A 26,675-nucleotide genomic window follows, 5' to 3' on the forward strand; every position below is an offset into this window, starting at 1 on the left:
ATAAAGAATATTTAATAAGGTTATTAGAAACAATATACATTGCACATAGCAGTGGTGTGAAATACAGATCAGCACATTATTGCTTCCTGAATACACTCCAATTGTAGGTTTTATGAAAAACAGCAAAATGTGCAAAACTTCAGTTTGAAACGACATTTAGTACATCACAATCTTTCGCTACCGATGTTTTATTATTTGTGGAATGTGACCATCACTTTGTAGCAAGTTGTGCAACGCTGACCTAGACTTTGAGTGTTAATCTATAGGCAGTTAAATAAAATAAAAAGGAAACAAAAAAAACAAGGATGTGAATGTAGCACTTCAATAAATAGTGATAGAATTTTTTAACAAAAGTGATTGCCGTAATACACAAGAACCTATGTCCAATTATTAGTACAATCATAGAATAATACCAAAATCAATAAGTAGGTGTTCTTAACAAAAACAGTGTAAATCAATAATTATCCTATAAAAAAATTAATATCTGATAAACTTGAGTTAATTATTCTGTTTTTTTTTTTTTTATGCATTGTGAAGTATAACGTATATTTTAAAGTAAAGTAAATCATAAGTAACGTATAAACATGAGTAGCTCAGTGATGCTTCGGTCCTAAAGGTGTGGGAACCATGTTGTCTTTCGTGTGTGCCCTAGATAGCCATGTTAGGTTGAACTCACTATGTCAATGGGGGTCTGGATGGTGTCTCTCTGTGTTGGACATAATTGTGTCGCAAATTATGTGGTCCTGGATCATATGGGGTAAGCGACCCTCATCGGTACCCCCTAGCCTGCCAATTCGCCGTCGGTGCATACCCCGAGTTGAAGGTGTGTAGGTATAGCTTGGTGTGAGAATGGGGCACTCGGTGAGGTGAAAAAGCTTGTACTGCCATACTTCTGTATTGAGTGGTTTGCCTATCAGAATGCCCAGGTGGTGTGGCCAGTGTAGGGTTGAGTAAATATGTTCGCTAATTGTGGGGGTAACGCTTTCTAGCTCTGACTGGCGGCTAGACCCATGAGTTTACTGTCACCTACGTGGTATCTCTAGGTGGCCAATATTCGGGGATTTAGTGTGCAGGGTTACACTGAGTTCGCTGCCCGCAGAAAGTTAAGGAGCTGCCGGCGAGAAGTAATAAAGTGGTGGGGCCTATTCCTGTCTGTTATCGGTCGTTACCAAGGCAGAAAGCTAAGGCTCAGGGGAGTTAGGAGTAAGGTAACATGCTGTAACTGGGCTGTTTACATAAGCAACATAGCATAACTTAATAAGAAAATTGCAGCAAAAAGAAAATGTAGACTCAGCAGTATAGTCCGACAGTTCTGGTAGCCTGTTCTTCTGTGTGCCCCTCCATGGCTCAGGTGCCCATCGGTTGGCAGCTAACCCTCTGCGCCTTGAACGCGGTAGAGGGTGAAGCGGGAGTCCCAGTCAGCTGGAATATGCGCACTTTTGTCATGTCCCAGACGTGGGGGTGCCGCTGTCTCGTGGCTTGGGTAGTTGGCGCTGGGTGTGCAGTCAGTCCAAGAGCTAACATCACCGAGTCCATCTCTGCTGCTTCCGTCAAGCGGGTTGTGGCTCCTCCATGGGAGATGACCAGGTTTCTGGGAAATGTCCATCTGTATGGGATGGAGTGTTGTCGGAGCGCGGAAGTGAGGGTCTTGAATCGGCTTCTCCAGAGCACCGTGGGCCGAGACAGATCCCGGTAGAAGGACAGGGTAGAGTTTTCAAAAAGAAAGGTAGGTTTTCCTCTCACAGCTGTCATGAGGGTTTGTTGAGCTGCCCGTGTCTGTAGTTGTAGTATGACATCCCTTGGGGTGTCCACCGGGATTTTTGCGGCTCTCGGGATGCGGTAGATCCCGTCAATCACGGCTAGAGTTGCTTGGGGTGATGTGAGTAAAGCGGCAAGCAGTATTCCGGCGTATTGCGGTAGATCATTCGGGGTCACTGTCTCCGGGATTCCCCGGATTTTTACATTTCTGCTCCTGTGCCTATCCTCTATCGCGTCGAGGCGGCAGGAAAGATGTGACTGGGCGCGCTGCAGCTCAGTATTTTGGGCTTCTAGCTGTATGCATCGGGCTGTTAGGCCTTCGGAGTGTCCCTCTACAGTCTTGACTCTCCCCTCCACCGATTGTATTTCCTCGCGCAGAGCGGCCACGTCTGCGGCAAATAGCGTATGGAGGTTGCGGAGAAGGGCTTTAATGTCTCTCTTCGTGGAGGGTAACTCGTTGTCCTCGTCGGAGGAGGCCTGGTGTAAGCCCCCAGAGCTCGGGAATTCATCCAGCTCGTCCATAGCTTGTTCCTCGGAGGAGGCCGAGGTCGCGTCGCCATATTGTTTTGGCGCGGTGAGGCTTGAGGCCTTTGCGGGACGGAGGAGAAGGTCTCCGATATCGCGGGCCCCAGCTGGTTTTACGGTTCCCTGGTGTTTAGCTTTCTTCCCCATCCTGCGATATCGTAGTTGGGGTTGGTGATGGGGCTTTTAGGGTGAATATATCGCTTTTTTAGGCTTGTTTCGGCGGAGCTGTGCTTACATGCGTCTGTTCGCTTCGGCTGTTGGCTCCGCCCCCCTCAGATGGCTTTTTGATCTGCTTGATACCTTGAATGCATTTGTAGCCACAGAAATCCCATTTTAGCAAGAAAATGTTTATAACATTTTAATGAAAATTATAATAGGTTGAATCTTACTAAATAGGATCAACACAAGATAGAAACATAGAAACATAGAATGTGACGGCAGATAAGAACCATTCGGCCCATCTAGTCTGCCCAATTTTCTAAATACTTTCATTAGTACCTGGCCTTATCTTATAGTTAGGATAGCCTTATGCCTATCCCACGCATGCTTAAACTCCTTTACTGTGTTAACCTCTACCACTTCAGCTGGAAGGCTATTCCATGCATCCACTACCCTCGCAGTAAAGTAATACATACTGATATTATTTTTAAACCTTTGTCCCTCTAATTTAAGACTATGTCCTCTTGTTGTGGTAGTTTTTCTTCTTTTAAATATAGTCTCCTCCTTTACTGTGTTGATTCAGGCACATTTCAAGATACCATATTATATTGCAAAGAAAATCCCTGATGAAAGAACTACTTTAACATGCTAAAAAAAAGTCAGGTTGGATAAACTGTTTGATGCCCTTCAGCAAAAAAAAAACAAAACACGAAACTAAAACTTTTCTTTCTTTATATGACGCATGACACGTTACGTAGTTCAATAATCTGGCACGTATGAGTTATTTTTGAGGGTTTACATATACTACACTGTTCCACTTTGTTGCCCTCTGATGTGCTTTTTTGAAGTCTCTGAATCATTTCCAGACACAGTGACTAAAATATCTTCAATTCTATCAGTAAATTTGTCACAAAATAGACTGAACGTCATGAATGTCATCCTTTAATATCAAACACAGCAATGATCGCTCTAGAACACAGACAAACTTTAGCTCCCTCGTAACATCTGCAATTTTATTGTTAACCTTTACAAAACACTGCTCAGCAGTATATCTTATTAGCAATTACCTTGACTCATTTTTTTCTTCCGTGATACCTATAATCGTCAGATAGAAGATCTTTAAAGTTTGTTTTGATATCCTATTCTGATATAGGAATTTGTTCTGGAGCAAAAGGTAGGCAAACATTACTCTAGAGCAAGAGTAGGCCACTTGCGGCACTCCAGATGTTTTTGACTACACCTCCCATGATGCTTTACCAACATTATGGGTGTAGGAGCATTACGGGGGATGTAGTCCACAACATCTAGAGTGCCAGAGGTTGCCTATCTCTGCTCTAGAACATTAAATGAGGGGAAAATAGAAAATAAGAGATTCTGAAGAAATTAGCAGTTTGATAATAAACTAAGGATGTGGTTTTCAATGTAGCTTTCATTTTTCTATACCTCTAACTGTTCTCAGGCGCAGCATTATTTAATATGTGAGAAAGCCCTTACCTTTTCTTTTTCAGTAGATTCTTTTGTGGTCTCTATCTCATCATTGCCAGCGATATGAGAAAGTGGCACCGGAGGAAAGCTTGTACCATATTCAGACATATCCAGTAATGTTTTCCCTATTTCAATGACAGATATCGCTAGTTCATATTCTTCCCAAGAACGAAGTACCTATTAAAACATATTCATTTCAAGCACTTAGTAACCAGACGAAAATGCACAGTGACACATAATGTAAAAAGTGTGATTATTTCAAAGATACCCGGTTTAGGAATTAAACACAGCATATGGCCCATGTGAGACACTATGGGTGACAGTGTGGCAGTGATCGATCTAAAGAGAGTTTAAGATGGTGAGCGTTCTGCCTGTGTTACTTGGAATCAACTTGACATAAGGAATAGAGCATTATGGGTGAGGCAGTGTTCTACAGCAAAATACATCAAATCCTACATTTACCACCATATCATAGGAAACATATTTTAATAATTGGACAGAATTTATTGCATATGGCATGCCAAATGTTGCAGAAATGTATTTATACCCTTTTACTGGGACAGGGTTACTTACCCATTGCTGAACTACTGAATACTCAAAAATGGGATTCGTTTTATTATGTACTATATTTGATATTCTACAAAGAAAATGTAATGAAAAAATAATCAACTAAATAGAGGTAATTCAAACACACTAGCCAAATTGTAATTATTCCAGACCCCTGAAATGATTTATTGTCAGTCAGTATTTTTAGTATCTTAAAGAAAAATGAATGTCCAATTGTATCTTAATTTCTTTCTGCATTGATTAATGCCAAAGTTTAAATACTGCAGCCCAATAAACAATGAAGATATTTATAGATACTGTTTTAAATTCAATGCATCAGTGAGCGCCTCCTCCAATCAAAACCGAACACTGTCGAAGGAGCTGAGAGATCTCAGTAGGAAAATAGAGTCTAGAATCTAGAAACAGTTTTCTATAGAACATTTTAGAATATTTTCACCATGAATAGCAGTGGGCGACCACTGGCATTAAAAAGGCACAAAAGGTTATTTCAAAACGATTTTTTTTTTTAAATTTAAGGTTTATTAAATTGGACTGGGAGCTCCGCATATAAAAACACTTTTATCTAAATAACTATCAGTGTACGCTTAAAAAAAAAAAAAGTAATAAAAATGATGACATCTAATGAGAACGGCACTTGCAGAACATCATTTTTAGAGCACACAGAGATGGCGGCGTGCAATAAATAGAATTCTTGTACTTCACAATACTGGTTTATACAAAGGTTAACAACCCAGATGTAAAGATCATTCATTTGGCGTCCCCACTCAAGGAAGTGCCTAATCTAGATATGACTTTGATGTGTATATTTTATCCAACGTTAATGCGATGTGCTTCCTGAATAAATTCCAATCTGTTATCTTGTAGGAGCTCAATTCATTCCATCTTCCTAACAGTCTCATTACACTATAGATCAATGAGCTGACACTAAAAACAAGATATTGTTTGCTATGTTCACTGCTTATACTATTTCTAAAGAGATGCCAAATATCACTGACATCAAGGCAATCTTTTGATCTTCTTTTAAACAGTACAATTATGTTTCATTTCCTCGCAGCCATTTACAATTAGCGTCATGCAGTTTGCATTTTGTATGACAAGGGAGCCACATTACATTCTTTAAAATAGCCGAGCCATAATCCTGATTCACTCATTTTCTTTAAATTGTGAATTTGTTTTACTTTTTGTAACTTTTTTTTTAAAAAAAAAAGTGGATATACAATGAATATATTGAAGAAGGTACAGTACACACTCTCTGGGCTTTGCATGTATTCCTTAAGAACCACAGAATCTTATACATGTTTGTACTTAATGCCACTAACCAACTGTGACAGTGACCTAAGGAACCACTAGTCTCCCGTCGCTCCTTCTCCTCCTGCTCCTGTAAGGGACCTGCAGACTGCCTTCCCACAAAACGAGTCCTTAATCAATTCACTTTGAATTCTCACTTTATTAAATAAACCCTTATATCTCTTGAATATAAGATTTATTACATGGATAGGAATGACTGGGTAGGAATGATGTGAGCCAAGGAACTATCCCAAATGGTCAGCTGTTTCTGAGATGCTAAAGCAACAATATCCGGCACCCACACTTTGTAAATACTTAGATCATACGTTTTCTGTATTTTAAAGTTTTTTGAAAAACCAACGTGACCACATCTGCCTGCATTATATATTCACAAACCAGATAATTGCCTGTTTGGCGATTTGCTTTAAGAGGCAGGTATGCCTAACAGTGTGGCCACCTTGAATATGTACAAACGTAGGCAAACATTCCGATAAATACATGGGGTGTAATAATATGCAGCAGATTCATGTAGTGTTACATTAACACTTCCTTCAATTAGCCCCATTTATGGAATCTGTAATATATCTGGTTTCCAAAAAAAATGCAATAAAATAACAGAAGAAATGCTTCACTTTTTGTTCCATCCTAAAATAGAAATATAATAAGCATTCTCCTGATTGCAGAGACTGATGAATTTAAATAAGTACCTTGACTACATAGTACACGATGCAGGCTATCATGTGCAGAACGCCCCCATTTACACCAGCTTGTTTTTTCTGCCAGGTGCTGCATGGAATTTCTTGTAAAACCACCAAACACTTAATTAGAATCTGAAAACATGAAGAAAAAAAAAATGAGAATTACACACAGTATCGTTAACTAGTTGAGCATCAGTTTGGGCTAAATTAGATAACTGTACAAGACTTTAGCAGCATAAAAGGTATAAACTACTATTGTTTGCAGTGAATAGGTGCGTCTGTGTGCTCCAATATGCTGTGCATGGCGTCATGATGGGAATTGCTGGTAATTTTCAGATGTAATTTCCGGTAAGTATAAAAGTATAACATCAGAGCTGGCGTGTCCATAAGGCGGCACAAGCCATAAGGAGGGGGGGGGGCTAGGATGGAGTGGGCGCACAGCGCTCCCTCCTGCCTGGCACTCTGTGTGGAGGAGGGGGAAAGAACGCTATGGGACAGGGGAGGGGGGGGGAAAGAACGCTATGGGACAGGGGAGGGGGGGGGAAAGAACGCAATGGGACAGGGGAGGGGAGAAAGAACGCTATGGGACAGGGGAGGGGGGAAAGAACGCAATGGGACAGGGGAGGAGGGGAAAAGAACGCTATGGGACAGGGGAGGAGGGGGAAAGAACGCTATGGGACAGGGGAGGAGGGGGAAAGAACGCTAAAGGACAGGGTAGGGTAGAAAGAACACTATGGCGGAGAGGGAAAGAACACTATGGGGGAGGGAGAGGAAGACCACTATGGGACAAGGGATTGGGGGAAAGAACACTATGGGACAGGGGAGGAGGGGGAAAGAACGCTAAAGGACAGGGGAGGGTGGAAAGAACACTATGGCGGAGAGGGAAAGAACACTATGGGGGAGGGAGAGGAAGAACACTATGGGACAGGGGATTGGGGGAAAGAACACTATGGGACAGGGGAGGGGGACACACTAAAAAAGAGGGAGGGTAGAGGAACAGTAGGGGGAGAGGAACATTAATGAGGGGCACTGAGGTACAGGGGAGGGAAGGGAAAATGAACACTGGGGTAGTGGGGGGACCACTTAAAGAGAAGGGAGAGGAACATAAGATGGGGGTGGAAGGAATACTATGGGGATTGGGGGGAACTAAGAGGGGAGTGAAGGGGGGGTTAGAGGAACACTTAGGGACAGGGGAGGGAGGGGAGAGTAACACTAAGGGACAGGGAAGGGAGGGGAGAGGAACACTAAGGGACATGGAGGGGAGAGGAACACTAAGGGACATGAAGGGGAGAGGAGAGGACCACTAATGGACATGGATGGGAGGAGAGAGGAACACTAAGGAACATGGAGAGGAGAGTGGCACATAGGGGGGCTTGAGTGGGGAGAAAGACACACAGAGGAACTTGAGGGGGGAGAAAGACACACAGATGGGCTTGGGAGTGAGAAAGTCCTCAGAGAGGTTGGGGATGAAAGCGCCACACAGAAGGGCCTGTGAGTGGAAATACAAAGGGGCTGGGGGTGAAAGAGAGACAGAGGGGTTGGAAAAGAGGAAAAAGAGACACAGAGGGGCTGGGGGGGAGATAGACGGGCTCGTGGTGAAAGAGAAATACACAAAGGAGCTGGTAAGAGTAAACTATACAAAGGGACTGGGAGAGAAGGAGACACACAAAGGGGTGTGTAAGAGATACAGAAGGGAGGTGTAAGACACACAATGGGGAAAAAAATAGAGGATAAGACACTGAAGGGGGTAAGACAGTTAAAAAAGGGGTTAAGAAACAAAAGACGGGTTAAGAGGCACACAGGTGAAGATGCTTTTGGGGGGGAAGAGGGGGGCTCCAAAATTAACTTTGCCTGTGTACCCAAAAGTCCTTGCACCAGCCCTGTATAACATATAGGGTAAAATTTATCAACACAGAATCTGATGTTATTCTGGAACAAAGGGCTGTATTAGAAGCTATCACCACGGAAACCAATAAAATGCCATTCAACATTTAGCACTTAGTTATCTGATAAGGACTTCCAGCGTCAGATTTTTCCCCGTAGGAAATCATTAATTAATGCTTTCCTAGGGGGAAAGCCTAATGCGAGCGCGGCCATTGCCGCGTACATGTCACAATTGGCACCGTGCCATTCAGACTGCCAGGCTTGGCCGTTCCACAGGTGCCAAAAAGGGGATTTGAATTCTGGACTTTTGCTGCCTTGGTCCTGCTGTCTTGTCTCTGAGCCACAATTCAGTTCATGTTTCTGGCTGATGTCCTATCCTGCCTTGTCTGAAGCACTAGGGGGATGGACTTTATCTGTAGCTGCTCCTGTCTCTCTATGTTCACCTGAGGCAGATAGCTCATTAGCTAAGTATTTAAACCTGCCTCTCCATGAGAACATTGTCAGTTCTTTGATTCTGGTGATCGTGTGTTGTTCCTGTTTTGTCTCCTGATACTTGTACTCCAGATTGACCCAGGCTCCTGACCTTGGCTTTCATCCTTGTTTATCCTGACCTCTGGCTTATCCTTGACGATCCTTCTGCTTGTGTCCTTGTCTGTACTGCGAATTGGAGCATCTTTCATGCACAGCCCCCGTGCACAGATTCACAATCCAGGTGGATTCTTATCTGGTCACCTTGGACCGAGTCTATCTGCAAGGGTGAGCATACATATCTGCGCTAAAGACTCCCATCTCAGGTAAGACCCTGACAGTATGCACAACGTCAGCCGGCGAGGAGTGTGGGCAGAGCCTGACCCAGCGCCGAGGTTTATACCCCTTCAAAGCCATGGGAGAGGGGGCACAAGGGAGGGGGGCACTGTAGGGACCTGTAGTGCCAGGAAAACGGCTTTGTTTTCCTGGCACCATAGGATCCCTTTAACTCTTAAGGATGGAGGCAATTGTACAAGTTCTGCACCAAAACAAACTCTAGATTTTAAAGGGACACTATAGTCACCCAGACCACTTTAGCTCAATGAAGTGGTCTGGATGCCAGGTCCCTCAGGTTTTAACCCTTCACATGTAAACATAGCAGTTTCAGAGAAACTGCTATGTTTACATAGCAGGGTTAATCCTACCTCTACTGGCTGTCTTCCTCACAGCCGCTAGAGGCGCTTCTGCGACGTTGGATGCAAAATTCGCATCCACTGTGCAGAACGTCCATAGGAAAGCATTGAGAAATGCTTTCCTATGGACTGTTTGAATGCACGCGCAGCTCTTGCCGCGCGTGTGCATTCTGCTCCACACGGGAGCTGACGTCGGCGGGGGAGGAGAGGTCACCGGGGCCGAGGGAGCCCGGCGCTGGATTAAGGTAAACTGCTGAAGAGGTTTTAATCCCTTCAGCCCAGCGGGAGGTGGACCCTGAGAGTGAGGATCCCCCAAGGATGACATAGTGTCAGGAAAACGAGTTTGTTTTCCTGACACTATAGTGATCCTTTAACTATAGGTCTGTTCAATCATAATTTAACTCTTTCTTAATAAGTGCACCCACACTTATTTTATATATAATTTTGTTCAGGAGAAACAGGGCTTTCATTTCACATCAAGTATTGATATATGAAACACAAAATTTTAGAAATTAAGAAATTTTGTTATTTTCCAAGTTCTGCATTGCATTTTAACTGTGAATGTCACAATACTATTATACCTATTTGTATTCAGCGATTTCTTACGAGTACAAAAGTATGCCCCCCTTCCCCATGTACAGATTTTATGGGGTTTTGGAAAGTTACAATGTCAAATTTAGGGCTTTCTCTCTTTTCATTTTATATTTGTTAAAATATGCCATATTGGTTTGTGGGGCATTTAAAACCAATAAAATGACCCCCCTTAATGGCATACCATTTGCAAAAGTAGACCAACCTATGGTACTCAAAATGGGTTATGGCCAGTCTTTTTAAATAGCCACTTGAATATAAACAATAACTTTGGCAGGAGTTGGAGACAGTTTTACATTTTTTCCCACAAAAATTGTTTACAGCAATGTTCCACAAGTACAACAGTACCCCCCATGTACAGATTTTAATGGTTTTTGTTAAGTTAGAGTCAAACATAAATTATCTGGACTTTCTGCCTGGGTTGTCAGGAAGGTCCCTCAATATATAATTAATAAAATCATAAAATGATTTAAAAATACATAAACATGCACGTAGAATTAATACATATACATGCATACACACACATACATTAATATATATAATTTCATTCTAAGTGTATTTTGTGTATTATTATATATGTAAATTTATAATCAAGCTTGAAAAGACCTTGGTTGAGGTCGAAACATTGCTGTGTTTTTCCCTATAAATCTGCTTCATATTTAATATACAAACTCTGAGTGCCTAGACCATTCTGTTAGAGCTTATAACAACAACCGACAAAGAACTTACATGCAGGAATGCAGTAGCAGAATAAAAGGGTGGGGATTTATACATTTAATTTAGTTTTTCACATGTCACAAATACATACTTGTAAAAGACTTTAGTCACCAGAACAACTACACCATCTTAATGAGTATCATCATTCCCTTCAGGCATTTACATGCAAACATTGCCTTTTCAGAGAAAAAAATTCCATTGCCCCTTAGACACCTCCAGTTGCCACTCCTCAAATGGCCACTCAAGGTGCTTCCTGGGACAGTGCTGCCTACTTTGCACTAAGCATGGAGACGCTGAATTATAATACATAGGGATGTATTATTTTAATGCATCTCTATGAGGAGGCATATAGCCCCCCCCCCACCGCCCACCCCCCTCCCCAACCCCTGCCTACTTGCCAATTTCAGCCAATCTATTGCTTTCCCTGTGGGAAATTCTGATGTCACCAAGGAGATGGATCAGGGGAAGGGTCAGCGCCGGCAAAACCCACGCAGCACTTTAAATAAGGTGAGTTTTAATCCCTTCTAAGGAGGGTACAAGCCACCTAAATGGTTGATTAAACACTATAGGGTCAGGAATACATATTTGTGTTCCTGACCATATAGTGTTCCTTTAATTATTAGAAAAGGAAAACATACCAATAAAAATTATGGGAATGGACATCTCCTCTTTAAGACATTCAGTAGCATGATCAATAATAATTATTGATTAACTTAGCTGAATTAAATTCGGGTAATTTTTTAATAGATTATATATTTACTTTAATATATAATAAATCACAAGGAAAGTATTTGGTAATTGTTAAACTTGCAAACTAAAATATAGATATGTATGTACCGTATATTTGATCATTATATCAGAAATTAAATAATTAATTTATTCTTTAAATAGCCATTTTAATTTACTAATAAATTAGAGATTATATTAAAAACAAATTAAACTACAGTCATATGTATCTCAATCTGATCTTTCACAGAATAAATGTTTATTATATAAATGCTTTTCATTACTAAATTAATAGGCTATTATGATCTGTTTTGTCGATGCTTCCATGATGGTATGAGTGTAAAATGCAGGGAAGGATTACATCATTGTATCTATATATGAGTGCATTGGATGTCCCATGCTGTTATTTACAATATATTGCACTTATCAGATACAGCTTGGCTATTTTACTTGGCTTTCGTTTCAGTACAAATAGTTCAGTGAATAACCTCAGAGCCCTATACTAAGATTTAGGTCTCATGCACTGTTAGCAACTAGCGTCATTATAAAATAGTCTGGGCCATGGGCTGGCAACCTATGGCACACATGGTGCCTTTGAATGGTACACGAGTCTGCTGGATCCACATGGGCCTGTTGGGGAGATAACAGGATCTCCACAGCCAGCCCAGAGTGCCTCCAGAGTGGAAGGGAGTGTCTGGGCTGCACCTCACAGATACAACAGGTAACATTCTCTTGCACTCTGACACTTCCTGGAGAGTTACAGCATTGCCGTGGGTAACCGTGCTGGCTATCTGGCCGGAAAAGTGTCAGAGCAAAGACAAGGGTTGAGCGGCCTGCACCCACAGAAGCTGCAGACCGCGACCTACTATCACATGACCACCAAGGAAAAACAAGATTTCATGCCCGCCCTCCACTTCCTGCAAATAGTAGGCATTTGGGGGGAAGCATAAAACAAATCTATAAAAACTTTGTTTTTAATTAAAACAATAAAGAGAAAAAGTAAGTTGGATTCCTAAACTGGGAAGCAACTTACTGTGTGTCCAGGGGCGACCAAATTAGGGGATAACCCTTACAGAAATGTATAAATAGAAAAGCAGACCTAGTGGGTCAGAGAGAATAGGGCGCCCCTATTCTCTCTGACCCACTAGGTCTGCTTTTCTATTTAATTAAAACAATATTTGCATGCATTAATTAAGCGTAACCAATAAAGCAGTTTGCTACATTTATAGACAGTTTTGCACATTTCTTTCACATGTATATTTGAGAATACCAGAACACCACCATCACCAGACGTTTAACTACACACCAGATGAGCCTTTCCTTATTTTACTTTTGTGAGTTCAACATTGAATTTCATTATCTCAAAGTGTAAGACTTTACTACTCTATGTTTGGCCCTTGTTTTATTGTAGATACATTTTTGTACTTTGCATGTGTGTGTGTGTGTGTGTATGCAGGAGTGTATTTTACTGGATGTTACTGTGTGCACGCAATGTTGCATTTTTAAGCAGTGTGTGTGTGTGTGTGTGAAGGAGGACATTGTTTTTTCTGAGATGTGATTTCATCTTTCTCCATCCCACCTCTTTTTCTCCCCAATCACTTGTCTCCCGCAAGCTACTTCTCCCCACACATCATTCCCCCAATTTTTTCTCCCTCTCTTCCAACCTCTTTATTTACCCTGACCCCCTGACTTGTGTCTCCCCCTCTTTTCTGTTCTTCAATACAATCTCTTCAGACCAGCCTACATAGAAGTTCAGGGGCTTGGTATGTGGAGCAGACATGATGTAAGATCCTTTCCCTGCCTCAGTCCTATACAAAGAACTAACCTTGCAGCATGTAAAACATTGGCCATGTAACCATTGAGGGGTCTTTCATGCGAGGGATGGTATGGTTAAAAGAAACAAATATGCTGGTCCAAATACAAAAAGAGAAGTCCTGCGCTTAAGCAGCAAGGACTACAACACACATCAGCCCCAATATATAGTAAAAACCAAAGAAAAGAAAAACGTTACCTGCGCTTTCTCCTTAACCCCTTAAGGACCAAACTTCTGGAATAAAATGGAATCATGACGTGTCAGACATGTCATGTGTCCTTAAGGGGTTAATCCCTATGTATATTTAGACAAATGGAGGTCATTTAGTTGCTCCAATGGCCATTGGAGGGAATGCCCGCCTGCCAACGTCAAGGCAGACCCTCCTAAGCGGGTCCTAACACTGACCCTTCAGCCTGCTTCCTTGAGCTTCTGGCAAAGATATCTCTAATGAGACAGAAAGGGGTATTTTTTATATACACCCCTATACTTATTAACCCTTAATAGGGAACACATGGGATGGGTAGCAGCATTGTAACCAGGCTGTGTGATACAAAGTAAATACAAATACAAAAAGAGAAGTCCTGCGCTTAAGCAGCAAGGACTACAACACACATCAGCCCCAATATATAGTAAAAACCAAAGAAAAGAAAAACGTTACCTGCGCTTTCTCCTTAATCCCTATGTATATTTAGACAAATGGAGGTCATTTAGTTGCTCCAATGGCCATTGGAGGGAATGCCCGCCTGCCAACGTCAAGGCAGACCCTCCTAAGCGGGTCCTAACACTGACCCTTCAGCCTGCTTCCTTGAGCTTCTGGCAAAGATATCTCTAATGAGACAGAAAGGGGTATTTTTTATATACACCCCTTTACTTATTAACCCTTAATAGGGAACACATGGGATGGGTAGCAGCATTGTAACCAGGCTGTGTGATACAAAGTAAATACAAATACAAAAAGAGAAGTCCTGCGCTTAAGCAGCAAGGACTACAACACACATCAGCCCCAATATATAGTAAAAACCAAAGAAAAGAAAAAAACGTTACCTGCGCTTTCTCCTTAATCCCTATGTATATTTAGACAAATGGAGGTCATTTAGTTGCTACAATGGCCATTGGAGGGAATGCCCGCCTGCCAACGTCAAGGCAGACCCCCCTAAGCGGGTCCTAACAGCCTGCTTCCTTGAGCTTCTGGCAAAGATATCTCTAATGAGACAGAAATATGCTGGTCCGACTGGGGAGATCTACTGATCTCTTCAACCGGCCCATAAATTCTGTCCATCACCGGAGTGGCTGGGTGATCACTCTGCCCCTGGCACTCTCACAGAGCAAGAGCTGCAGGCTCCTATAGGGGACCAATGGGTCGTAGGAAGCTGCCTATGCTACCTTATGGGTAATCTGGCTCTGAACATGAGGTTGTAGGGACATGATCTATCCACCAAAAGCACTTAATTAAATCAGCTCTGTGACCAAAATCTAATTGCATCTAATAGTTTCCTGTGTCTGGAACTCTTAATTTTTCTCCTGGGCACTCAAGTTCTCATTGAAGACAGAAGGAAAAGTAATTACTACGTTCCCTTATATATAACAGTCACGTTGACAAAAGTAGACAATGGTCAGAGCTTAATACACAGTTTTGCTTTAGTTACCAATCAAATTTACCCACAATACATCAGCAAAATAAAATCCACATAAGGGCAAACTGAAGACATCATGGGCAGAGGAGAACAAAATGGCTGTGCCTAGGTATTGACATGTGGCACAAGGGAGGATTAGATACTAATTACAATGGCAAGTAGCAAGGGAGGAAGTATGATAATTAAGTTATAGGGGGCATAAGGAAAGGAAAACCAAAAGATTTTGTATTCAGAAACTGTATTTTAGATAAGATTTATAGTTATTATTTGGTTAGGATATAAGTATTCCATACATTTAAGCTAGTATTTTAATTCTGTAGATAAAACCTTACTTTATCATATAAATTGCATTAGATAAAAACATTTAGTTTCAGAGAAGCATTAATTGCAATCATTGTAAAGAACTTTATTACATTTTACTAGTATATTAGAAATCCAAATTCCGGTTTATTTTTGGTTGCATAAACATTGTTTATTACTTAATGTATACTATATACTCTTATTGTCTGGAAGCTTGTTTTTTAATTGTAATTCTTCTTTATGTCATTTAATGATGTATAATAATTCAGGTAACTAAACGGACACTCAGAGTATCATTGCAATCCATGTTCCTGGCATAGTTTGTGGGGCATTGATGTCCAATCACTGGGTCATTTCACCCTGTGCCTTATAAGCGTGGTGTTTTACAAAAATCACTAGAGTAATAAGCCCTCTCACTCATTCACTGGCAACTCAGGAAGACGCATGTGTTTCCCCTCAACTGTCCCAGTACTTGTACACATTAGCATGCTAATAGGAGGAAGTAGTCTGGCCCAGGGTGACACATAGTACTCTTCTCCTGGTCTTCACTGTCCCGTACTGTAGCCATATATATATATATATATATATATATATATATATATATATATATATATATGTACAAATATCAGTAATAATTGGTGATTGAGCTCACACAGTCGAAAGGAGAGGCGTGTGTGAGTGAGGTACAAATAGAGGGGGACAAATGAAGAGGCTGACAAGATTGGGTAAGAAACACAAGTAGGGGATAGAAGATGGAAGGAATGCAAGTGAGAACAGAAGGGGAAACCAGGTGCAAATTATGCTTTAGCAATTAAAGGGTTGGGCTTAGCTTTTTGTATTTTTTATTTTACAAGTCAATGATTTGACAAAACAATGGAGGCACTACACACAAATAGTCAACTTGCATCATAAAGTAAGCCATAATGGCTGAGAGCCACTTTTAAAAGTGACACTATAGGTACCATAATCACATCAGCTTATTGATGCCACGGTAACTTCACTGCAGTCTTTTCTAAAACTGACAAAATGTCGCATTAAAGCAAAGCTTTGGCTTCCACTACAAGCCCAATCAGTCAGAGAGCCGGAATTACACTCATCATATCTCATACCAATGAGTTGGTATGTCACTGCTAATATAGGGGGACTTGCAAGAGCTGATTCCTATTTTGTTACTTTGAGAAATTAGTTAAATGAAGGCTGTAGAGATGGTACCCAGGCACCAAAACTACTTCAATAGGATGAAGTGGTTATGAGCCTCGAGTGCCCCCCATGGACAAGTTCTGTTACAATAAAGAGCAGGAAGACATCTGTTTATCAAATATTAAAAATGGCAGAGCAGATAAACAGGTTCATTCAGCAGAGGTAAAATTATTTTATATGCACTACAGTGCATTCGATGACAACAAAATATACAATAAAGGTTTTTACAGTGTTATATAGTAAAACATCAGAAACAGAAACATGACAGTTCTCTTTAAGGTAAATGATAAATGAATAATCTTGGAGGACTGGTTAAAATACCAAGATTGTTTAAGAAGTTTGATGTCCTGATCATTTTCTAAATAAATGTAGAGTGCATGTGTAATGAATGTACATTGTTCCATTTCTGCTTACCTGAACTACTGGAACAGTAGAGATCCTGTGATAGATTAATGGAGCAATCAGGCCGTAGCATTGAACAATAGCTTGAAGGGCAAAGCTGGTATCATTGTGCCAGCTACTAACGTCAAGAGCCACTAACAATCTCTCACATTCGGCTATTCGACACATCTAGAAAGATAACAGACAATTTTACTCAGCAGTAGGTATTAAAAAAAAAACAAAAATAAAAATGAGCAAAATGTTACAGCAATCTAAATGTAAATACTTTTTTTTATAATCTCCAGAGCTTTTACAAATCAATTTGAAACAAATACATTTCCCTTTGTGGATTACGTGTGCCTTGATTCTACAAATTGCCTGTTGTCTACATGTGAATTATTTCTGTAATAAATCTCCTGTGTCTATAGAGAAAATTACCGCGGTATTCTCATTGGTCCGACTCCATTCATATCTCGAAACAGTCATATTTTCCAAGTTCACACTTTTGAACACGTTGACTAAATCCCTTATGTCACAGCACAGAGCTATATGGGTTATCTATGGCTTATCAAGAAATGGTATTTGTAAGGGATTATATTCCGGGATTGGTAAACCAAATGAGTAGGGACTCCAGAGGACTGGGCTAGTGATATATGCATCTTAATGCAACAAAACGCATTTAGGACACAATAATCTGTATATGAAATATAGATGTTATACTGTGGAATATAAGCATAGTGCTAACAACAACATAAGGGGAAATTTAAAGGGACACTCCAAAACCCTAAGCCCTGGCTTGCTGAGAAGCTTTGTGTGTGAAGAGTGTGTGCTATTTGTTTCATTTTGCAAATAGTGTTGATTTCAATAGAAATTGACACTTTTATAAATGTACCTAGTTACACCCTTTTGGCTTGTCAAGCAGGAGACAGGTCCTGTTACTTCCTGGTTTGGTTAGCTTGGTTGCACTGAACTCAAAAGGCAGCAACTACTCAAAGGACCTACCTTGCAAAAACTTCTCATTGAGCTGCATTGTGAAGTCTGTGATTGGACAGCCTCAGAAAGTCGGAGGGGGGGGGGGGGGGGGGTAGAAGAGGAGGGTTTGCAATGGCAGCAGGCAAGAGAACTGCAGCTTTTAGAAGCTGTTATTATATGTAACTCCAATGAAAAAAAACATAATTAAATGCATCAAAGTTTTCATTTGGGGTATATGTACTAAACAGTTATTTTTTAAAATGTATTTTGTATTTGGACAGTGGAGTGTTACTACATGAGAGAAATTAAAGACAGACAAGCAGTTCAACTGGTAAAAATCTTTAGTTGAACTTCTAAAATGCCCGATTGGATACATCTCCCCAACGCAGGGAAGTAAGGAAGGTGAGATACACAGCTCTTAATGCTGGTTATATTTGTAAGGGTAGACACAAGCTGGGAGTATAGAATATTCCATATTTCTTTACAATAACCCTTTTCATTCTTACAAGCTGCAATGCCTGTTACAGAGGCACCACTTGATTGAAGAAGGTGATATGTGCTATTATTTATGTCTGAAATAAAGAAGCCATATTTGGCAAAGTCAAGTGTACATTGCTATATATCCTGCTTTTAAATGCAATGGGCTTGCTGTAAATGCCGTAAAAGCTTTTTAGCACAACTCCAGGTGTTATTACCATTGCTTTCTGATAAAAAAAATAGGGCGCCGTTAAAGACCTTTCATTGAGAAGCTAAGAACATTATGTCCAAAACAAAGGAGACAGTGTGTGATTTATTTACAACAATCTATGAACTTTTAATTCTCGGATGGAATTATGGGAAGATGCAACATCTCAGTGTTTTTATGAAATAATTCAAATCTATTGCAGCAACAAGCATGGTACAGTGGAAAAACGCAGGATACATGCTGTAAGGTGATTTATGGGTAATCATTTTCGTTTCAGCTCGTATAAAGTGTAACATTTTCCTTAAAGTAGCAGTTATCGAAATGCAGCATTTTCCTAAAAGGAGCAAAGTAGCACTTATCATGCTTTCTACATCTTGGCTAAAAGCCAAATTTCCTCCTAAATTACCGGTACCATGAAATGTGGTAACTGGGGGGGGGGAGGTTTTCATAGATCTAAACATCTGAGTGCCTATAGGTGGGAAATGCAAACAGAATTAATGGGTTAATTCATATTTTAATTTAAAATGAAGAGAATACCATGTATTCAGCATATTTGAAAATAGGGCAGGAGACAGATTGAGACAAATATTTAATTTCGGGGGCAGGGAGGATTTCCTCTGGTCTGTGATTGGTCGTTTTTTTTCAGTGCAAGATTTTCCCCATACATTCTTATTGGCAATAATAAAGCAATTTATAAATAAATAGAGTCATCCTTGCACCCAGGCAATGTTCCAAAGAGGAGAATCATATAAGCAAACCGAATTCATCATATATTAAAGATTTAAAGAAATAATTTAGAAAATGTAGAATTTAACACTTAAAAGCATTCTCCGACCTATTTGGATCCAAGATGCTACCAAGTGCCTATAGTCATTCTAAGTAGATTAATTTTCCCCACATAAACATGGCGATTTATATTGATACTGTATTTTTGTATGTGCACTGTTCCTTAATCTGTATTTTGTATACATTTTGATCTCTACAAGAGCACCAATACTGAGAAATACATGCTCCGGGTGTGCCCCCAATTCCTCTTTTTAATCCTATATAGTGCGACAATTTGAACTGCATTCACAAACACACAAATTCAAAGAAACCATATATGGACATAAATGGAAAGACAAACTGTTAAAGGATCACTCTAGTGTCAGGAAAACAAACCCGTTTTCCTGACACTATAGTGACCTAAGGGTGCTCCCACCCTCAGGGTCCCCCTCCCTTGGCACTGAAGGGGCTAAAACCCCTTCAGCCACTTACCTTAATCCAGCACCGGGCTCCCTTGGTGCTGGTGACCTCTCCTCCACCGCCCGAGTGGAGTGGAACGCGCGCGCATTCAAACAGTCCATAGGAAAGCATTTCTCAATGCTTTCCTAAGGACGTTCTGCACGCTGAATGCGAATTTCGCATCCAGCGTCGCATATGCGCTTCTAGCAGCTGTCAGGAAGACAGCCACTGGAGGCTGGATTAACCCTGCTATGGAAACATAGCAGTTTCGCTGAAACTGCTATGTTTACATCTGAAGGGTTAAAACCTGAGGGACCTGGCACCCAGACCACTTCATTGAGCTGAAGTGGTCTGGGTGACTATAGTGTCCCTTTAACTGCAGCCATACACAGTTTTAAATGAGACTAAACATGAATCGCTATGTCTCTGTCGATATAATATAAAAAGAATAAAACTGAAACATACTAAAAGTGTTTTCAGACATTACATACTTGCCACTTCCGAAGAACCCCATTGTCACAGACCGAGTCACAAAACAAAGATCCTTCCTTTATGTTTATATCGCAAGATATAAAAATACTTCTGAGGAAAAGCTGCAGCAGTATGGGGGAAGATTTTGATATGGCATCAAGGCACAGTCTGGGGAAAAAGGAAAGCAATAAGGCAGATGTTAATCAATAATACAGAGCACATCCACACTATTTACCAATGTCTGCAAACGTAGAGAAAGCATAAACATCCATTAATGCCTTATTATAAACAGGTTTTATATAGCACCTCCTGGGAGGAGGCTAAATAAGAATTTAAGTTATCATGCTTGTCTGGGTGATGTAATTCTTTACCAGCAAGAAATCTTGCTATTGTGAGAAAGTAAAATGCTCAAAGAAAATATGAGAGTGTTTTTTTCTGTTTCAATCAAGCAGAACACTGGAAATGTATTTTAGTTTAAACTTTACAAAATAAATAAATATACACAGAATGTCTATTGCTATTCGGTATATATATATGTATAAATAAATATATATATATTGAATTTTGATGTGCACTTCAAATGTCAGAAAGTGGCTTGAATCAAATTTTTGAGTTGCTAAGCGCTTGCTTGTTCTTAATAACCTGCATTAGTTTAAGCATGCGTGGGATAGGCATAAGGCTATCCCAGACTTAAGATAAGGCCAGGGACTAATTAAAAGTATTTTGAAATATTGGGCAGACTAGATGGGCCGAATGGTTCTTATCTGCCGTCACATTCTATGTTTCTATGACCTTTGGGTAGATAAACAATGCTTCAACCAAATAGTACTTAAAGGTGGCCATTCCCACGAAGCAAGTGCTATCAAGGAGATGCATAGAAAGTAGATGTTTACTCATAAGTATATAATAGAAAATAATCCATACAAGTGTTATAACACTCACAATCTATTATTTTAGAAAATAGTTCTCCTTTACACCATAGCTGTAGTGGTTATAGTGGGAAAAGGCCATCCCTTATCGCTATCACACTGTAAGTCTTCAAAACGTTCTCACTTACCTGTGTCCTTCAGACACCTCTGTTCCTGCCTTCATTTATGATATCACTAATATGTGAGTTCATACCTCTGCATTAGCGAAATGAATTCCGCTGATGATTTTAGTTGACTTTCATCCAGATAGGAACAAAACTGATATAACTATTGTAGAAGGGGGACTTCGGTTTTTAAATATTTCAGCACTGGAGGCTAGACCTGAGAAACCTGGTTAAGCCAAAAGGGGTCAAACCATTCAAAAACAGTTTGACTATTCACCATGGGACCGCACCAGGAGCTGTAGTGGTTATCTTGACTAAGAATAAATCCAATAATTGAAAAAGTGCAAAAATTGTTATATCTGTGATACAGCTAGAAAACGAACAGGTCCTTGTACTGGCTATTTCATCATTGCATAGTAACCTCTGCAACTACTTAAGGAGATCACCCGTACTGGACCAAACGGAGTAGGAACATCAGATGGCACAACACAGAAGCGGGTCAAAAGCAAACCACGATCAGTGTTCAATGTGAGAGCTGCAGAGAAGTGGGAAGCACTGCGCATGCCACATGGACTGACCGCTCATTATACCAATTTGTAACAAGTGATTGAAGCACACAGATGTCTCCACAGCATCATACTGCGGGACTGTATCCTGCCCAGAACAGGCATCAGCTGAAGTGTGATCAGGGGTCTTCGATGAGGCTCTTTCTGGGCCATGCAAGCCTACCCTGCGGAGAACTGCTGATGTACAAGCTACTCCTTTAATTGTTGGCAACTTGCTGCTTTTTGTGCTATCATGCCTTCCTACTTATCTATTATGCCTTTCCCCCATCCATATAGAGGGGCCTAGGGGGTGGTAACTTTATAATGCTGAACAGATCACCTAGTCTAGCTTGTCTAACCAATTACTTATTACGAACTAGGCATTTAATGCAATTGTTATATTCCATTGTTTTGTTTTTCCTTAGTACCCTCATTGCATAGTGCTACTCCTATCTTACTTTACTAAAAAAAAAAAAAAAAAAATGTGCAGACCATTGTATTACATGCTGGATATAATTTTTTACACTGCCTTCCTCACCGTATATGAGCAATATCCATGTATTCATGCACACCAAAAATAAAGAAAAAAATATATATATAAGAAATGTTTAGTGTATTCAGCCATTTATGGGCTTTTTATGTAATAACTGCATAGCATCTATACGTTTTTAAGCAACAACAGCTAATGGGGAGTCCTGAGTAGGATCTCCCGCTCTATAACCCCTGATTTGGTCATTTTGGTTTTATAGAGCCTAAGAAATGTCCAAGTTGCTTATCATCGGAAAATAAAACAGCAAATTAACATTAAGTCCTACGATTGCACTCGTCCATCTTTGCTCATGATATTTGCAAAGCCACTGTAGCACCAGTGAAAGTATTATCCATTATTAGTTATTGCTGAGAGACAGGCGTTTGGCTTATGTGCATACGTTTCAAAAATGCGAGCTCATGAAGATAAAGAGATAACTAGACCTAAAAGAAGAATCTTACCAGCGACTTCACTTTTTTTTCCGTTAATGGTTTTTTTGGGGGTAATTTGACTTTAAAGAGAAAATTGTAGAATATGTATAAGGCTGACACGCATATCTATAGACATACCTTTTTTGAACAACATAATCTTCATGATTTGAAGCCACAATATCAGATGATGGACAGTGTACAGGCGGCAAAACAAAGTAATTCCACAGCAGCGAGCAAGCTTTCTTGGCAACGTGATAATTACCAACTTGATATGCACTCTGCAATATAATAAATAAGGACGTGAAGACAAACTACACTTTAATTGTAGTAACGGCATAACTTTGCATCATGAGCCAACATGGACATTGAGCCTGATCACAACGCAGCACTGGTATATTAGATCGTTTTCTTTTTTGGAATTTTATGTGAACACAATCCAAAATTCACAAATCACCATACTGCCTGCCAGTAATGTATCCAAGTACAGATGTTTGCAAAAAAAAAAAAAAAAAAGAGTACAACGCACACACTACAAAAAGGGGGAATATTTCTTGCAGGGTGCTCCAGGAAGGGAGGGCCAAACCCTGAAGACATCAAACAGAAGAAAAGAAATATCCAGGAACACATGAGCTTTCTTCTAAAAGGCAGTCCTTCTATTTGAAACAAGGAAGTGGAGACGTTTCTCGGAGCCATTATCAAGTCTTTAACATAGCAACAAAGCTAAGGTCAAAACATGTTATTGGTTCAAAGACTAACTAGTGTTGTGGCTGTTTATCACACAACTTGAACTTTACTGAATGATATCTCAAGGTTTACAATGACAACAAAAATATAGGGAATTCTGGCCATTGCCCTTTACTTAGTGAATGTTAGATACTGTTAGGGTACACACTGGCCGTTAGTGAGTGTACATTAGACATTGGACTTTAATGAGTGTATGTTACAGTGTGGTAAGTGATATTACACAATACATTTCAGTAAATAGCACGGGAGGGCTGGTAAGGGGAACAGGGGCTCCCTGGGCTGCTAGTATAGAGAGGATTCTAGGCTGCTGCCTCACAGCATAAAACTAATATATATATATATATATATGTTATTTTATTATTATTGTATTGTAGTTCTTGCAGTATTAGTATAAAAAAAATTATAAAATGAAGAAATGGAAAGAAGTTTGCTGACTTGGTCTCAAACTGGCTATTTATTTGCAGTTGCCCCTCCCCTGTCAGATAACGTACGCTCCACTTCAGTAAGCAGACCCTACATTCACCTTAAGCATGTCAACGCCACACAGTTGCTAAGTTCAGTTTGGAATAGGAAAGACACTGTAAACAATCAGACACACTGCACTGTACCTGCGCTAGATGAGCCCATGTAGCAGGCACTGGAAGGGGAGGAAAAGCAACAATTGGCTTGCTTGTTTCTCCAATTGAATCTCCGATGAGAACTCCATCTGAGGAAAAGGCTGCAACTGCAAATATGTATCTCTCATTCGCTTGGAGACCCGTGACTTCCAATACATTACTGCTGTTTGCTGGTATCTGACAGAATAAAGCACACATTTCATTACGAATCGCTCGTGTCAAAATGATATGAAAGTGTCATAGGTTACAAACATAGCAAGTTAGAGGGCACAGGACAATTCAGAACTATTCATAAATGAGATAAAAATTGAAATAATTATATGTTGTTTTATACAAAGGTGAGTTTTCTAACACATTTGCAAATGATTTTTGCCAGATTGTGGCAGAGGGAAAATTTATCATATATTTCTCATATTTCTTTAAGGTGAAATGAAAAATAAAGATGCCACAGGCATTAAGCACTGTGGCATATATGTATGGTAGCAATAAGGGTTTAAGCTGTCCTGTTTTTGTTGTTTTTTTGGGGGGGGATTGGGGGGATTTTCTGTATTAACTGTTTAGTTGTGCTACTCCGCCCTCCCACCAGCCCCACCCCCAAATATATAACTTTTTAAAGTTTACCTTTCCACCTGTTACTTTAACAAGCATCTTGGTCTTCTAAGTCAACATACTGTAGGGATGTTGGTAACTAACTTTTGAAATGCCCACTGCTCTCAATGTATTTACATTATATCAGTGCGTGATGTCACTGCCTTAGAATTGAAAGACACAGGTTTCAATCCCGTCTGACCACCTTACCAGTAAGTGTCCTTCTAACACAGTGGTGCCCAAACAAGTCATTAAGGCACCCCTATCAGTCCAGGATTTAGAGATTGCCCAGTTGTGTCTAAGGTGTTTTTAGAAAAGAACAATTTGAGACAACTAGGTAATCCTTAAATCCAGGACTTGTAGGAGTGCATAGAGAACTGGTTTGGGAACCACGGTTCTAACAGATGAACTGGTTAATGAGTCATTTGTGTACCTGAGGCTTAGGACACATAAGAGACTAAAGCGCTAAGCATCTAACCTCATCACAAGTCTACGTGAACATCTGCCTACCTCAAATCCTACTAGATTTTCAGATTGTTGAGCATGGCCTTCTTTATCTCTAAATAGCCCCTTTCTATCATTGAAAAGCGCTGCGGAATATGTTGGCGCTATATAAATGCTAATTATAATTATGCTAATCCCTTCACTAAAAGTTTGATTTCCTATTGCATTGCATAACAAAGCTAAATAAAGCACCACTTTCCCTGATCCTTGCTTATCAGAGAAAATGATTACTTCATTGGAGATCTGGTCTGCCTTCTGGCTCACATAGAGGTTGTGCAATTGACAGGTTCATTTTAATTAAAGTTTAGTTTATTTAAAAGTAAACTGTCACAAGACTATGAGCAAACTACTGAATATGACAATTGTTACTACTAATTTCTTGGGAAATCTCCTTTTTACAGCATATTCTCAACTTTCATCAGCTTGGCCGGCTCTATGAATTTTCTGGTCACCGACCATGATTGTAATGCCATCTGTGTTCTTTACGGGAAAGAACTCCTGACACTTTAACATCTTCTGCGGGGAGGGTTCTATGTCAGAATGCGGAGTGCACATAATAAGAGTTTCCACCAACAAACTGGAATAAAACGATCGAAAATCCCAAAAGTAAAAAAAATCATGTGAATGCGTAGCACCTTTAGATACGCACCCAAATGAAAGCTTTTCTTTATGCATTAAATGATAATATCAAGTATCAAGATTAAAGTCCAATAACAGTTATACAGCTATATCGTTTTAATATTCTACCTGTGTACGAACGTAAGCAATATTTTACCCGCTAGCAACACAGCTATTAGACTTTACCTGCTCACCGGTTCCAGCAAGTTGATAGTCGTTCAATCTTACTTTCAAATTAGGACCTGTTACACATCGACCGTATAGACAGAACCAAGACACCTGCAATGAATACACAAATTAATTATTTATGATGCTTACCATCTGAATTGTTTTATAATTGCATAAGATGGATTACAACAATAAAATGTGTCATCTGTTCATACTATAACATAATTTTTCTGCTTTTTATTTAGCAGAGGTTTGTGCGCTCTAAACAGCACGTTTGGTGGTGAACAGGACGCAAATACTTATAAAGGTGACAAGCCTTTAACTTACCCATAAATGTGATGCACTGCTGCAATTTTAAACATGCTTATTTGTGAAAGTGTTGGTGATCAAGTTTATTATATCTAAGGATATTTATTATAGCATATTCAGCTATTTTTGCCTGTATAGTCTTGATGCTGTGTCTTGCCTCTGTTAAAATCAAGGCCACTGCTCATTTTTCAGTAACCATTTTTAAAACATCTTAAAACAACTGTGAATCTACTTTAAGGGGTAGATTAGACCATCTATTTAGGGTGATGCCCTGTCTAACTTATTGTACTACTGTGTTGGATGCATGCTATTTTTTCCTGCACAGGAGACATGCACATATTTACACACATAT

At 40.0% G+C, this 26,675-nt stretch overlaps 1 protein-coding gene across 1 annotated transcript in view; it reads right to left on the reverse strand.

The window, feature by feature from the left end:
• The window catches only part of CFAP54 (cilia and flagella associated protein 54), a 311,984-nt gene that overhangs the window by 185,067 nt on the left and 100,242 nt on the right, over positions 1 to 26,675 (reverse strand). Inside the window, exons 22-28 of the mRNA XM_063446144.1 lie at positions 26,033 to 26,125; positions 24,128 to 24,313; positions 22,914 to 23,053; positions 20,258 to 20,405; positions 16,919 to 17,074; positions 6,489 to 6,611; positions 3,937 to 4,104 (exon numbers count right to left, since the gene is read on the reverse strand). Coding sequence (XP_063302214.1) covers positions 3,937 to 4,104; positions 6,489 to 6,611; positions 16,919 to 17,074; positions 20,258 to 20,405; positions 22,914 to 23,053; positions 24,128 to 24,313; positions 26,033 to 26,125 — 1,014 coding nt within the window. The remainder of the gene's footprint in view (positions 1 to 3,936; positions 4,105 to 6,488; positions 6,612 to 16,918; positions 17,075 to 20,257; positions 20,406 to 22,913; positions 23,054 to 24,127; positions 24,314 to 26,032; positions 26,126 to 26,675) is intronic.

Source organism: Pelobates fuscus, chromosome 3, assembly GCF_036172605.1.
Source record: "Pelobates fuscus isolate aPelFus1 chromosome 3, aPelFus1.pri, whole genome shotgun sequence".
NCBI classification, from domain to species: Eukaryota; Metazoa; Chordata; class Amphibia; order Anura; family Pelobatidae; genus Pelobates; species Pelobates fuscus.